The sequence below is a fragment of the Anser cygnoides genome, chromosome 14 (genome assembly GCF_040182565.1).
Source record: "Anser cygnoides isolate HZ-2024a breed goose chromosome 14, Taihu_goose_T2T_genome, whole genome shotgun sequence".
Lineage (NCBI taxonomy): Eukaryota > Metazoa > Chordata > Aves > Anseriformes > Anatidae > Anser > Anser cygnoides.
The window spans coordinates 9,258,966-9,273,328 of record NC_089886.1 but is presented as its reverse complement, the minus strand read 5'-3'; the positions used below and the strand labels follow the sequence as shown (position 1 = coordinate 9,273,328).

At 54.5% G+C, this 14,363-nt stretch overlaps 1 protein-coding gene across 4 annotated transcripts in view; it reads left to right on the top strand.

Annotated features, from left to right (window-relative positions):
* UIMC1 (ubiquitin interaction motif containing 1) overlaps positions 1–14,282 on the top strand; it is a 37,502-nt gene extending 23,220 nt beyond the window's left edge. For 2 of the 4 annotated variants that reach the window (XM_067005403.1, XM_048080373.2), the window contains exons 7-13: positions 352–440; positions 1,383–1,462; positions 4,592–4,760; positions 10,280–10,358; positions 11,868–11,988; positions 13,521–13,584; positions 13,868–14,282. In XM_067005403.1, coding sequence (XP_066861504.1) covers positions 352–440; positions 1,383–1,462; positions 4,592–4,760; positions 10,280–10,358; positions 11,868–11,988; positions 13,521–13,584; positions 13,868–14,103 — 838 coding nt within the window. In that variant the 3' untranslated portion in view covers positions 14,104–14,282. Of the gene's footprint in view, positions 1–351; positions 441–1,382; positions 1,463–4,591; positions 4,761–10,279; positions 10,367–11,867; positions 11,989–13,520; positions 13,585–13,867 lie in introns of those variants that run through there. The other 2 variants (XM_048080374.2, XM_048080376.2) reach the window with 2 other exon arrangements.
* Positions 14,283–14,363: the final 81 nt, after the last annotated feature.

Below are 14,363 nucleotides of genomic sequence, written 5' to 3'. Positions count from 1 at the left end.
CTCTGAGGATTTCGTTCCCCAGATGGAAGATGGTACCTGCACAGCTCCCAAATCTAAGAGTAGAAAGAATCAGGAGAGCCCTGCAGGTATTTTTGCTCCCCTCCCAAGAGATAGAAGCCCTCGATAAAAAGACACAAAGGGTCACTATATGAAAATTAGTTCTTTGGGGAGTTTCTGCTTAGGACAGCATTTTGTACCAATATGTTTCTCTGTTATCCTGATCCTTTCTGGCTATCAAATAATGACCACCTGGAAATGGCAGAGTGGTCTGCTCTTCTGAACTGTGCAAGACAGGCAGGAGCGTGTTGTCACACCTGCTGCATTTGAGTTTTATATTTATATTTTGAACAGCATCTCCATGTTGACCCCACTTGGCAGTAAAAGGAGCCCAGATATTGCCACAGAGAACTCTGCTGAAGAGGAGATCTCTGTTTGCCCAGGTAAGAGGCGCCTGGGAATGTTCCGAGCTTTGAAACAAATGTTACGCACTTATAAAATACAGAGAAAAGAAAAGAATTTTCAAGTCATGTGAACAAAACAAGTTTTCCTTCCCAGCTGTGTTTATCAGGGCTGAAATTATCTGAGTAATTTTGTTTTCGTTCCCTGGTTTTGGACCCATTCCCTCTAAGACAATGTTGCAGCTCTGTGACCAGAAATAGCTGGGTGCTTGCTGCCGATGAGACCAGGAAGCGCATCAGTGCAGAGGGGTCATTCTAAACAAAGTGCCAGGTGTTGTCTCTGCAAGGCTATCACAAAATTTTCACATTTTTCACTGTCAAGATATGTAAAGCATGAGAGCTGAAATAATTTTTTTTTGTCTTGCATTAATTAAAACTGTTTGGGACCAACAACTTTTTCTTCCTTGGTCTCTCCTACCACGTTTGAGATTTTCCAGTTCAGGGTTTTAAGTGAGGGAAGCGATGAAGAGCCCGCTCCTGGTGATGAGCAGCTGTAGGGAGAGGCCACGGCAGTGCTTGGAGGCACGTTTTGTTGCGAAGGAAAGCCTGGAGGTTTGATGGTGTGAGAGCGTGACAGACCACAGAATGGGAGCCCTGTTTGCCGTGCTCCTCAGATGCAAAGGAGAGCTCTGTTCTTGCATTGTCTCTGTCCCAGCAGTGTCCCACGCACTTGCCCTGAGTCTAGTCTCACTCCCCATGAAGCTGCAAAGCTGCAGTGGCTCTGTCCTCACACCATTGTGCTGTGACTCTTAACCCCTCATCCAGCTGTGTTGTTGCACGTTGTCTGATAACATTTGTGACAAGTCTAAAAAATGTTTTAAAACTGTGAAAACGTTGCTAAAAAATGGGTTAAGTCGCATCAACAAGAGAGGAAAAAGTTTGGGGGCTGCAAAGCTGCACTGACGTGGAGTTGTTTTTCCGCAGAGACCCAGCCGAGTCCACTGGAATCTGCTGAGCCAGAGCGAGAAGAGCTCTGCTTGGCCAGCAAGGATGCACCTATGCAGGTAAAAGAGCCCGAAGCTGGGGAAGTGTCCTGTTTCCAGTGCTGCTCTCTAGATCTTTGGTTCAGCTGGGCTGTGCTAGCATTTCCCCCTGGGTAGCCGGGAGCGTGGGCCGCTGGGATCCTCATGAACACTTCTCCATTCACTTTTCTCTGCTGCTTTGTAGTTCCAATCCCTTTTGGCCAGCTGCATCTGGAGCCTTTCAGTCCTGTAGCTGGAGATCTGTTATCGGTTGCAGCTCGTTCTTCTGTATCCCGTGCGCTGCTGTGCTGGAGGACATCGTCAGTGGGGACAGCAGCCCGGTGCTTGCCCAGGGTCAGAAGCGCAGGGCTCTGGTGCTCAGTGGTGCAGGGGGATCTCAGTTACTCATGTTAGGACACAATTTTATCTCTTACAGTCCTCCGAACACCAGTGTTTGTTGGCCACAGACCGTCTCCAAGAGGCTGAGGAGAGATTCACCCAAGGGGACTGGGTTAGGATAAAGATAGCAACGAGGTGTTGAGGGCTGGTGGTGGCTTGCAGCCCAAGGAGAGGGAGCTGGGCCCAGGAACCTTGATTTGTATGCAGTAATAGTTACCAGCAGTAGTGAGCCAGTGGCGGGGCCATCCTCTCGGCTCCCGATACAGATGTGCGCTGTCGTGTGGCTGCTTTCCCTGTGTTGTCACACCTGTGCAGCAATTGCCTCGCAGCTGTCACTGTAGCGACATCTGACTTCAGTTCCTGCTTCTGATAAAACTCCCTTTGTCTATTAATTTAGAGAGCGATATCAAAGGGTTTGCCAAGTGCTCCTCTGGCAGGGTACATGAATACAGAACCGTGCGGCTCTCGACAAGAGGATTCATTTGTGGAAAGCTCACTCGGGCAGCCTGCAGCTTGTGCAGCGCGTCTGCAGCTCCGAAGCCTCATTGTCACGGGCCTCTTAATAAACCCAGTTCTGCTCTCGTGCTCCCTCCAGTCCGCAGGTCCCTCAAAGCGCTGCTCAGTCAATTAGAGACTGCGGCAGGCAGAGGTAGTGGTCCTGTGCAGAGCCCCGTGTCTCAGCCCGAAGGCACGCTGACGGCCCGTTTGGCGGAACGAGGTGCTGGGGCTTCCTAGGGGCTGTTCCACATCGTTATCCGTGGCAGCAGGTACCAGCCCCAGCCCGCAGCCTCCCAGGCAGGCGGCAGGAGCAGCTGCCCGTGGATCAGCAGTTAGCACGAAGCAGGCAGAGACCGCTGGGACCGACTCCGTCCTCGCAGATGCTGAGCCAGGACACGGGAGTCTTGTTCTTGAGCTCAGCCTCTAGCATCGCTCTTGGCTGGCTGCTGGCTGCGAGTGCTGCGTCTCGTAGGCAGCTTTCCCTGCTAGAGAGGGGAGGCGACGGTCCCTGCCTCTGACGGGGCTGACTGGCTCTGCAGTCGAGGTTTTTCGGACTGCTTCTGCAAGGTTTTGTGCACGCCGTTTCAGGGCTGTGGTATCTTTTGTTACAGCATGTTGCATTTCCATTTAAAATTAGTAATTTACCACTGAATGTAGGCGGGCAGGGCGTGTGGAACCGGTGATCTCCTAAGACTGATTTAAAAATGGCAGCTCGAAGGCACGGTGCCTGCTGCTTTTCCCATCATTTTTTTGCTGTGTTGTCTGACTAGGATAATGCGGGTTTGATCTGATCATTCATATTTGACACATCTTGTTTTTTATGACTCCTCTTTGTAACGCCCCACGGTGAGGACTTCGCGAGATGTAGTGACACTGAGAAGTGAGAGCAGGGTATGAGTGCTAATGCTGCGAGCGATGTGCTCCAACAGCTTGTGTTTGGCTGGAGGAACTCTTGTGGCAACTCCTCCGTAGAAATCTAGTGCAGAGTCTCCCTGGAAATGAGTGCAGTGTTTTTGGGGGTCGGTACCATCGCCTGTCAGGCGGTGACTGGGAAAAATGAATTTTCTGACTTGGATTCTCAGTTTAAGATGCAGTCGTGCAATTTCTTGCAGAGCTCCCTCTGAGTCAACCAAGCGCTCTCCTTCCCTTTGGAACATAAAAATGAGGATGGATGCTCAGCATCAGGCCCTCGTTTGGCAAAGCAAGCGTTAAACCAAGAAATATGACAACGTGCTCCAGCAGCACCGAGCATCTTGGCCGGCCCCAGTTACTGCTTCCCTGAGCTTACACCGTTGGAGGGATGCAGACAGCAGTTTTACTGCACGTGTCACTGCTTAGCCCTAAGAACAGAAAGCCCTCCTATGTTATTTCCCTATAGGTTTCTTCTACGTGGTTAATATTTAAATAATTTTTAATGGAGGGGTGGGGGGAAGGTTTCTTTTTTAAATATGGAGAGATTTTGTAGCAAGCCTGACTAGGCAGAGACCTAACTGTGAGTGAGATGGGAGCAGCCTGCTGCATCCAGGGAACAGGAGCGGCGTAGGGAGCAGCCTGTGTCTCTGGGGTTTGTAGTGGAGCACCTTTGCAGCTGGGTAACCAACGCACAAAGAGGGTGTGGGGAAGTGTTAATGGCACCCAGGGAACAAACACGGGCTGTGACATTTTGCCCTGGCAAACAGCCGCTGTTAGTAATGCCGTGTGACATGGATTTTTGGCTGCGTTGCCTCTCGTGGGTCTGTGTCACCTCTGATGCTGCTCCAGCCACGTCCCCTGCTGAGGAGGAGCTTCCCAGCGATCTCGCCGTGCCGCAGCCTTCCCTCGTCCCGGGGAAAGCTGTGTTCCCAGACAGCGCAGCCTCTAGTGTGGATCATGTCCAGAAAGTGATGAGCACAAGTCAGGTGTTGAACTCTCGCTTTGCCCCATGAATTTCCCATCAGTTTCGCTTCTGAGCTTTCCTGATTAATGGAAGCTTTGCCATTTTTCTGTTAGTATAGGTGGTGTTTGCCTTAAACGGTGTGCACGGCTGTGCAGGGAGGTTTCACCATGATTCAGCAGGACATGTTGCCTTTGGAAGAAGAATTAGACATTAGTGCTGCACAGTTTACTCAGGCAGTGGTGTTATTTCTGACCTGTATGTGATGAAGGGAGAATAAAACTTACCAAGAAAAAGCAAGTCTCTAGGAGGGCGAGCAGCTACCAGACAGCGCAGAGCACTGCAGCTACCAAAAAAAGAAATAACACGACTAACTGTCTGTTTTTCCTCTTCTTCCTTAGGCCAGTGAAGATGAAAATGCTGGCAGGGCTCTGGCTGAGGGCAGTCCCACAGCTGCTGACCGCGTGTTGTGCCCGCTGTGTGACAAAGGCTTTCCAGCTGCAGAGATCGAGCTGCACGCTATGTACTGCAACGGCGTCGTGGGAGAGGAGCCTGGCGAGAACAGTCCAGGTCTGCCAAACACTCCGTATATTTGCTTTTTGTGCTGGCCTCCCTCTCCTGGTACTTGCAGCCAGGTGCTGGAATCCTTTTCCTCCCGGGATATTTGGTGTGTGGTGTGGCAGGTCGGGAGGTTTGTCCTCTCTGCCTTGGTCCATCTCAGAGCTGGCCAGGAGAGTGTAACTGGAGACTCTAATAATTTCCAGAACCTCCTGCACAGAGAAATCTTCACTGATCGGCTTCATAACTGATCACAGTATTAGTCCCGGGGAAGGTCTATAAGCTGAGCATTACACAAGGATCGAGACCTGGCTGTTTCACACAATGTTTGCAAGGTACATCTATTTTGAGTTTAGTGAGGACCTGCAGAGAATTTGCCAGAGAGAGAAAATGGCAGGCTCTAGAGCCATGCGGGTGAGCATCCTTCAGGCCTCTTAAGAAATGAGAATGTTCTGTACCACTGCGAGAACAGCCTGCACTGTGCAATGAGCCTGACATTTGTATGTGCAAAAATGGCTTGTTCAGCAGGAAGGGATTGCAAAAAAAGTTTCCCTCTTGCTCCTCCAAAATTGCAAAATGATAGCTATTGATCTGGGAGCTCAGATTTTTCTCCTTCGTGTGAAGAGTGAAGCATAGAAGTGCAATCGGAATGCCCGTATTAAATCCTCTTTGCGCTCTTCTGTGTCAGTTTTCTGTAGCCAACCTTTGTAGAGCTTAAGTGAACAAATACACCAGTTGGCTATCAATGTATTCAATAAGTTATGCTTTAGCTGCTGCTTGAAATGTAAAATCTGTTAGCACAATGTCAGGTAATATCAAAGTAGTGGCTTGTAATGAGATTAACTTTTCAGGTTGTGAATATATAATTTTTAGTTGCATACTGGGTTATTAAATGCGATCTAAATCTGTAATGTTTAAGCAATTTGAGCAAGTCAGAGCTAGTGCAAGAGCTGTAACTTCTGCACTCCTCTAGCAGGAAGAAGTTTCTCCATGTAATCTTAATGCAGAGTTGATGTAGCTTTAAAATACTAGGTCCTTGTTATACTAAATCTTTGAGGATGTGACATGGGTCCTGTCAAGCTAACACGAGCCAGAGTAGCAGCTGTTCCTGCTCGGTGCTGGATTTTGGTGGGGAGTTCTCTCTGCAGGCACAAACCAGCTACCAATGCAAAGGGGGAGCAGCTCGTGCAGATCATGCAGTATCACAGTTCCTCTCCCATCCTGATAAAGGATGCACTACAAAATCTGCACTACAAAACAGAGCAGAATTTTTAGTATGCCTTTTAGCAGGAATGGCTTTGGCCCTGTGGTAGTCGGGTCCCCCGTGTGCTTGGATTGTGGGTATATCCATTGATCCTGGGGAATCCTGACTGTGATCAGGAAAAGGCTTTGAAATTTTTGGCAGTGCAAGGGAATTTATTCTTTCCTTTGGTGTTGGCTTTCAGCAGGACGGACTTCAAGGCTGGCCTTTCCACTCTGCTTCCAGACTGGTCTCCTCGGGGATGTTTGTAAGGGTAGTTATTTTGGAATTGCTGTGCTGCTATTCTGCCTTGTTCAGAACAATCCCCCCCCCAAAAGAAAACTAGCCTGGAATAAAAGGGATCCTGGTCTGCAGTAATGGCTCTAAGCAGAGCAGTGGTTTTGGGACAAAATCACAGTAATTTGGGTTTTCTATTGCCAGTTATTCTAGTATTTTCCCTGTAGAGACCAGGCTTTATTAGCCATAACACTCTTCAATGCATGTGTTGTTTGGGCCAGGGCTCTTCACGGAGCTGCGGGCTCCCCGTGCCCCGAGCCGCGCACTTGAGCTTGGAGGAAAACATAACGTGGGGGAGAGTCCCGATGCCTGCTGGGCTTTGGCTCGTAGGGCACCTCCCTCCAGCTCCCAGCGAGCGTACCGAGACAAACATCCCCCCGAAAGACCCCGGCTGATGGACTGCTCGGGGGGACTTGGGATGAGCAGGCAGGGGAGATGTTTAGCTCAGCAGAGGTCAGACAGTAGCTTGGCACATCTCTGCAGGTACAAAAGGACTCTGCTTCTAGGGCTGTTATCTTGGCACCTTTTACTAGCATTTACCTTCAGGTAAAGTAATGCATGGGGAAAAAAAGAGCTGGGAGAGCTGTTCGCTGAAGCAAATGCCAACTCCGATGTCGGTCCAGAACCTGTCCCCTACCACTGCAGCACCACGTCCTTCTGGCTGGATGCTGGCTTCCTCAGAGCAGAGCAACAGTCCTGTGCGAAAGGAAATCCAAGTGCTGCCCTCTAAGCCTTGTCCTGATCTGTTTAGGAAAGACAGCTTCGCTTTTCCTTTGCTGCACCGGGTCAGGGGTTCCTGATCTGTCTTCAGACTTATTAATTGGATTTGCTCCTGATGGCTTCAGTACCGCTGATTGCTGTAGCTGCCAGTGTTTGCAGTTTTAAAATTACAAAAGGATGGATCCTTGCTGGTTTTGTTTCTCTTCTTCCCTCTTCTAATCATGCACCAAAGTCTTTCAGGGGGATCTATAAGGAGGGCAGCTCAGGCTGGCTGATGTTTAAGGACAGGTTTTCAAATTAGGTGGCTGGGCAAGACGAGCTGCAGTTGCTTCACTTACGTATATACATGGCTGCCCTGGCTGGATGCCCAGACAACCACATACCTGGACAGTATGAAAATCTGATCATGAATTTCCATTTTCCTGTGGTCTGAGTAAATAAAAAGGAAGAGCCTGCTGTTGCTTTAGCTTCCGTACCAGGTTGGGGGGAGGTTCAGGTCCCAGGTTTCCAGTTCAGTGGCTGGTGTTAATTCCAAGTGAATGAGCAGAGCCATGGAAGTGTTGTGCCAGCTCCCTCTTCCTTCGTGCCTCCAGCTGAAGGGCTCACTTGTGCGAGGGGCTCTTCACGGAGCCACCGGCTTCATTGCCTCCTGCTGCTGCTGCTGCCCATGCACGGATCTGCTGGTCTCTGGAAGTGAGTCTTGGCAGTTACTGAGCACATCAAATCGTCTTGAGCTTTGGGACATACTCTATTCCGATCGTCCTCCATCTACGTGCTCCCATCTTGTCAGTTCCCAGGTGAGCCTGGGGAAATGAGGATTTGCACATCCCTTCCTCCCAGAGCCCCGAATGCAGCCTGATGCAGCTGTCAATCTTCAGCGCAGCAGCAGCGCTGGTGCTGTTAAAAACCTCCTGACATCAACAGAAGTGGCACTGATACAGTGGAAAGAGTAGCAGAATAGGTGCCGGGAAAAGCTTCTCCACTCCTGAACAGGGACAAGACGCTGGCGAGCCTGCCACTGATAGGATTCTGTGCCTAAAGCAGCGTGGCTGGCAGCGAGGGCGGGGGAAGCAGGTGCAGAGAGGAGCAGACGGCTCGTGCAGCAAGGCGAGGAGCTTGGAAACGTGTGGCCTTGCCCCTCTGCGTGCTGGCATCTGGCTGAGCTCACCTGGCAGCCCCGGGAGAGGTGCTGAGGGTGATTTGCCAGCCAGGAGAAATGCTGAAGGAGTGAACAGGCTGTCCTCAGGCTGCAGGGTGCCTGGCCCAGCTCAGCGCCTCGCACCAGGCGGCGGCGCAGGGTTCCCATCGCACGGCGGCTCAGGACTGCTCTGTGGTCTGGGCGTTTGCCCCGCGGCAAGTATTTTCCCAAGTTCCTGACCCCCCCCCCCCCTTTGCCGTGGGCTGCTTCCCGTGTGTTTTGGCAGGGGTCGTGCCTCGCCAGCGTTTGTGGGGACGTGAGCGGGGAGGGCTGGCTGCTGCGCCTCCGCCAGCCGCTGGCACCGCCGGCCCTGTTCTCTCCCCTGCGCCTCTGCTGTCAGCAGCACAGCTGGGGGTCTTCCCCTGGGCACGCGTAGAGCTGGTCCCGGAGATCTCTAATGGGCCCATTATGCCAGATGTGTTCACTGCTTTTGGAAGAAAATAGAACTGATTAACACCTGAGCTGGTGCACGAGGCTCCTGAGACGGTGTTAAAAGAATATTAACAAGTGCGCGCCGAGCCGGAGAGCGGCTTTCACCGCGCTGTCAAACGCGCGGGAGTCGGGCTGTGGGGAGGCTGGGGGGCCGGGGGGTGGCCGCGCTCAGCCGTCCTCCTGAGCACGCTGCCACTTCAAATCTGGGCCAGGCTGAGCTAAAGGGAGACGCCCGCTTTGGTGCCTGTGAGAAACAAGCTGTTGGGATCCGTCGTCGCCCACGAGACAGCGTCCACGTCCTAGGAGACGCTCGAGCCTGTTTCTTCAGCGTGGATGTCCCCCTCCAGCCCCAGCAGCTCCCGAGGACCTCACGGCGCATCTGGTGGTTGTGGCTGGTCAGCGACTGCCAGCAGGGGAAGGGCCTTGCTGTGTCAGCACCATGGGTAGCTACTGGGGCTCGTGGGGTCGCCGGATGCTCTGGAAATGGGGTTTTGCAAAAATTCCGGAGGATTCCCTTTGTCCCGCACAAAATTCTGTGCGCCCCTTTCTTTGCCACAGCTGATGAGCCAGCAGTAACAGCTTTGTCATGCCCGTAGCTTGGATCCGGGCCTTTCTCCTAATGAGAGCGTGGAGTGTGGCAAGCAGTGCTTCTGGGCTGTGGAACAGCTCCGTGCATTGCCCCTCGGCCAGATTGCCTGAGAGTGCTTACTGTGACATCTGCTTCGGGGCCGGAGTCTCGGATGTCCCTGGTGGAGCGAGCTAAGATATCCGACGTGTTCCCCGAGGGTCTTTGCTGGTGGCATGTCAGCAGGAATATGCTGAGGAATTCAGCTGAAAGAGGCAACGCTCCGACGTGCTCCCCGCAGCTGCCCGGGGAGCAGGTTTGGGAAGGCTGCTCGGGCTTGCTGGGGGAACAGGGATTGTCGCACCCACCACCTGCGCGCTGCTCAGGCCAGCATCTCGCTGGCTGCCTGCTGCTGTCGGAGAGCAGAGCTCTTCATCCAGACACCTCGCGGAGCTGTGCGCAGGCAATTGTTCAGATCGAGGTGGGGGCAAAGCAGCGACTGCGAGGCCAGTTGTTGTAACCTTCCCAGCCCAGCACGAGCTGCGTCCCTCCCCGGCGAGGCTGCCTCTTCCTTGCACGTCTGCAAAGGGCTGGTGCCCCTGCGCAGCCTCAGCCCTCCTTCCTCCCCAGCCTCGCAGCTCCCACGCTCCCTCCCCTGCAGCAGACACGGGTGTTTAGCTTGGCAGCGAGCGGTGCGGCGATGCCGGAGCAGCTGGGTAACTCCGCTCCCAGGCTGCTGCGCTGCCGTGCGTCAGCTTCAAAATTACTGTAAACTGCATACTGTTGATCCAGCTGTTTCTGGTGGAGGACAAGTTCTGGTGTGAAATGGCTAGCTGGCTTCTGAGGCTGGGGAAGGCGACTTCTTCCAGAGCCCTCCGAGAAGAAGGGAGAGTTGGCCAGCCCCCACTTAGGCAGGAAAGGAGATCCTGCCCATCCCCGTCCCGTGTTTCTTTGCCTCACTTTGCGTCCCTCCTGCTGCCACCTTTAGCGAAAGAATGAAGGGTGTTGCATGTGGGCGTCGTGCAGGGGTGATTTGGGGATGGATGGCAGGCAGGTAACCTTTTCTGTTTTGCCTCCAGTGCTCACCCGGCATCAGAGAGAGGCCAGAAGTAAAGCTGCCGGTGGTAACAGCGGCCCAGCGGCCTCAGACATTGACAAGTAAGTAGGTATGCTTGCTCCTCCAAGATTGTCTCTGTGCTCCAGCTCTAGCTTGTCCCTGGATGTCTTCATCCCTCTATAAATGCTGGCTGTTGGCCTTACAGCATCATTTCCCTAAGAAATTGCCTTCGCTTAACGCCTCTTGTTGCAGTGCTGGGTATGTTTACACCGAAACAAGAGGAATTTGCTGTTCTCTGATTTGCTTATTTTTGCACTAATTCCTTCCAGCCAAATCCATGGTGGGCCAGGGATGTGTGGTCTCTGGCCATCCTGGAGGGAGCTGTAGTTAAAATGTTGCTAACTCAGGCAGTTTCTGCTGGGAGATTTGAGCTTGGTAACCCTGGGAAAAGAAGAGGCTAGGACAGGGAGGCTGTCAACATGGCACCTGTAGTGATATTCTTAATTAAATTAGACTTTCAGAATAGCAGTGGCTTTGTTTAATCTCTTCCCATGCAGCCCCTCCTCCTGCCACCCACACAAAGCATCATAAGAGAGGATCTGACAGTAAAATCCCTGCTATGGAAGCAATTTTGCTGTTACAAACAGTGGATGGCAACATCACTAATGGAATTAGGCTAATTATAGAGAGGACAGCTTCTGTTTAGACACATTATCTGGGTAATCAGCACTGACTGGAAAGAAAATACGGGAAAAGTACTGCAGAGTTTTGCTCGATGGGGGCTCTCCATACGCATTTTAGAGCCTGGGGTGAGTTTTACTAGGAGAGTGCTGCTTATCAAACTGAACACAGCACTGCTGGGGCTGGTCCCTGGGGGCTCGTCTCTTCCTGCAGAAGGTCCATTCCCGAACAGCTCCCCGGGTGGATGCTCTCCCGAAGAACCAGTGCCCTCTTCTGCATGCTCTGGTCCCCGCCGAGAGCTGGCGTGGAGGCAATTACAGCCATATAAATCCAGGCCTGACCTCCATCTCCTTTCACCTAGGGTAATTTTCTTCCCAGGCACACTCAGTCATCCTGCGTGAGCCTGGGCATCTCCTGCACAAACGAGGGGGTTCGAGGAGCGCGCTGCAAGGGAGAGGGCACCTGTGCCAGCCCTCCACCAAGGACTGTGTGCTGTGGCTTGTAAAATGGAGATAGTACAGAGAAAGGCTTGATTTACTAGTCAGACAAGCTCATCCAGCCCTGGTAAAACGTCTCTCTGATTTAACACACTTGGTTTGCTTTTCAGGCAGAATTTAACTCCCTTTTGCAAAGCCCTCGCACTTCATTTCTGTGGATTTTGACAGGGTGCTTTATGTCTGGGGAGAAATCAGCAGCGGTTGAGATAGTTAGATGAGCAGATTTGATTACCGTCCCGCTGCTGCAGCAGCAGGAGACAGAGGAGCAGGCAGGGAAAACTGATAATCGCCCAGGCTTTGTGCTCGGCGCTGGCCTGACCCCGCTGCTCAGTCCTGATCTGGCGACACGGAGGAAGCAAGTCACGGCCGGTGGCTGGGAGCCCAGCACAGGGCGAATCCTAACGCGGTGCTCTGTCCTTTCGTGCCTGGCAGGTGTGAGAAGTGCTACCTCTGTAAGTCACTGGTGCCACTGCTGCAGTATCAGAGGCACGTGGACAGCTGCCTCCAGGCTGCTAGGCAAGCTCAGGGAACCAGGAGGCTGCGAAGCGCCAAGGTGAGGGGCGACCCCGCAGACCGTCTCCTTTGCTTTGCGCTGGGTTTGGGGCCGGGTTGCCAGCAGGAGTCCTTTCCTTGGTCAGTGGGATGAGCCGTCCTGGCACGGGATTGCCTGGCCCTGTGCGTAGTAGCCCTGGCCAGAGAACTTGTTGCCTTCCCTCCCGCGACGCTCTGCGAGAGCGGGGACCGGTCCCAGGGGTGAGCTAATCCGGCGGAGCTGCCAGTAACCTCTCCAGCAGGCAGGCAGCCAGCCTGTCCCGCTGCCAGACAGCGCGCCTCGGTCCCGCAGCCTTCTTCGGCTGAATATAGATGCCGTGGAGGGCGGTGTCAGGGTGACAGGCGCATCTGACTCCAGCCACAAGCCCCTTCCCTCGGGGAAGGTTTGGAGCCGAAGCTGGGGGAGCTGCTCCGTGCCTGGAGCATCCCAGGGGAGCTGCGGGGAATGAGCACGGGGAGGTGTGCCGGCTGGGGGGATGTGGCAGGAGCACGGGGAGCAGCTGGCTCGCGGTCACCCACCAGGTGTTGGCCCCCACCGTGCCTTGTCCTGCTCGTGGTGGTCCGGGGGGAGCGCGGGGAGGGGTCTTCTTGGCCTTCCCGCTGGCTCCTGCGGGCAGAGCCCTTGTGCCTGAGCTTTGCCTATGCTCAGAAATGTGATTCTCAGCATGAAGATGCAACATGATGTCTTAGTTTCCTATAATCCCTTAAATCCATCACAGGCCTCAGCCCTTTGGGGATTCAGATGCAAATGATGAGATTTCTGGTTGATGATTTTGGCTGGGACAAACCAAGCGCTGCGTGGCTCGGGGAGCTGCGGGGCACGGCTGCTCCTGCGTGTGACCGGCTCCGTGGGGGCCGTTTGACTCCGTCCCCGCGCCCCACGGCCGGCTGGCACACGGGGCTCCTGCGTGCAGGCACCACGGGAAGGAGCTGGGGGTGGGCGGCCCTGGGGGTGGCTCGGAAAGGCTCTGGGTTTCCTCCGGCTCTGCCTCGTGCCGAGGGGGGAGCAGGTCAGGGTCCTGAGCCGCTGGGGAGCTTTTTGCTGGTAGCACGGCGTTCCTGCCACTGCCAGTTTTGGGGTGCTTGGCAGCTCTAGTCCTGCAGCTGGGATGCCAGTGCCTTCTGGGGCAGGGAACCGTCAGGAGAGGGGACTTTGCAGGCAGGCTAAGTGTCCTTCCCTTGGTCTGTGTGACCGGCGTTGTCACATCAACGCACGAGATGTGCATTTCTCGTCTGGCTGTGCCGTGGAGGAAGGCTCTTCCCAGCAGCACCAAGCCACCCGCCCTTACACGAAGCAGGACAGAGCCTGCCCTCAGAGGCACGGTGCCTGGGGGATGTGCCTGAGATGTGGTGCCCAGATAGCCCCTTACAGCCCCGTGCTCAGTCACTGGGCTCGGGGGTGGCTTCCAGCCCCTGGCGTCCCATCGTATCGGGCTCCGCTCTGTTAACTGGCCCCAAAGCTGCCCCGGTGTCTGTGCCTGGATGGGTTCCCTCACGACACCGCTGTGACAGTGTTCTCCTCTGCCTTGGCAGGTCGTGGGAAGGCAGGAGAGGGGACTCCTCAGCATGCTGGAGATCTCGGAGAGCAAGTCTGCAGGTGGGAAGCTGCTTTCTGTGCCGGGGTGAGGGCTGTCAGACCTCCCCTTCTGGGGCTTTGGGGTCTCAGCTTGGGCTGTGCAGGCTGAAGGAGCCTGCTCAGGAGGCTGGGGGTTAGCTGGCCGTTGGCACCCCCTCGGGAGCCCCACGCCTGCTGTGAAGACTTGTGGCACTGCTCAAGATGTGCCAGTGATGGCACGGCCCAGCTCCATGTCACTGAGGTCCTGGGGTGGGGGGTGTCAGGGTGCTGCCCCCATGGGTGCTGACGTGCCCCCTCCTTGCAGGTGCTGATGAGGGGACCCCCCTCGCTGGACTAGGACGACGCTCCCCTCCCGTGCTCCCAGCCCGCGCCGAGGAGGAAGAGGGGGAAGAGGCGGCCGGGGACGGCGCGAGCTCCCTCCCGCGCCTCCCTTTCGGCATCTCCACGGGCTGCTCGCTGGACTCGGCGCCGCGCTCGGCGCACCGCTTGGGCAGCCAGCAGCAGCCCAGAGCCTGCCGCCGGAGGAAGCGCAAGTTCTGAGAGCTGCTCCCGCTGCCTGCTGCTCCCCCAGCCCCCCCTTTTATACGTTTTCTACGCCGCGAGCCGAGCCGGGAGCGCCGGGCGGAGCAGTGACTGTGTTTTGTAGGTGCCTGCGCGGCTTCGCTCCCTGTTAAAGAAACGGAAATATATTTATGTATGTTTTTATGAAATTGCAGCAACACACTGAGTGGTGCCGTCTTTCTCAGGGGAGCAGAGCGCAGAGTGGGACCCCAGGATCGGATCCCCCAGACCCCCAGCCC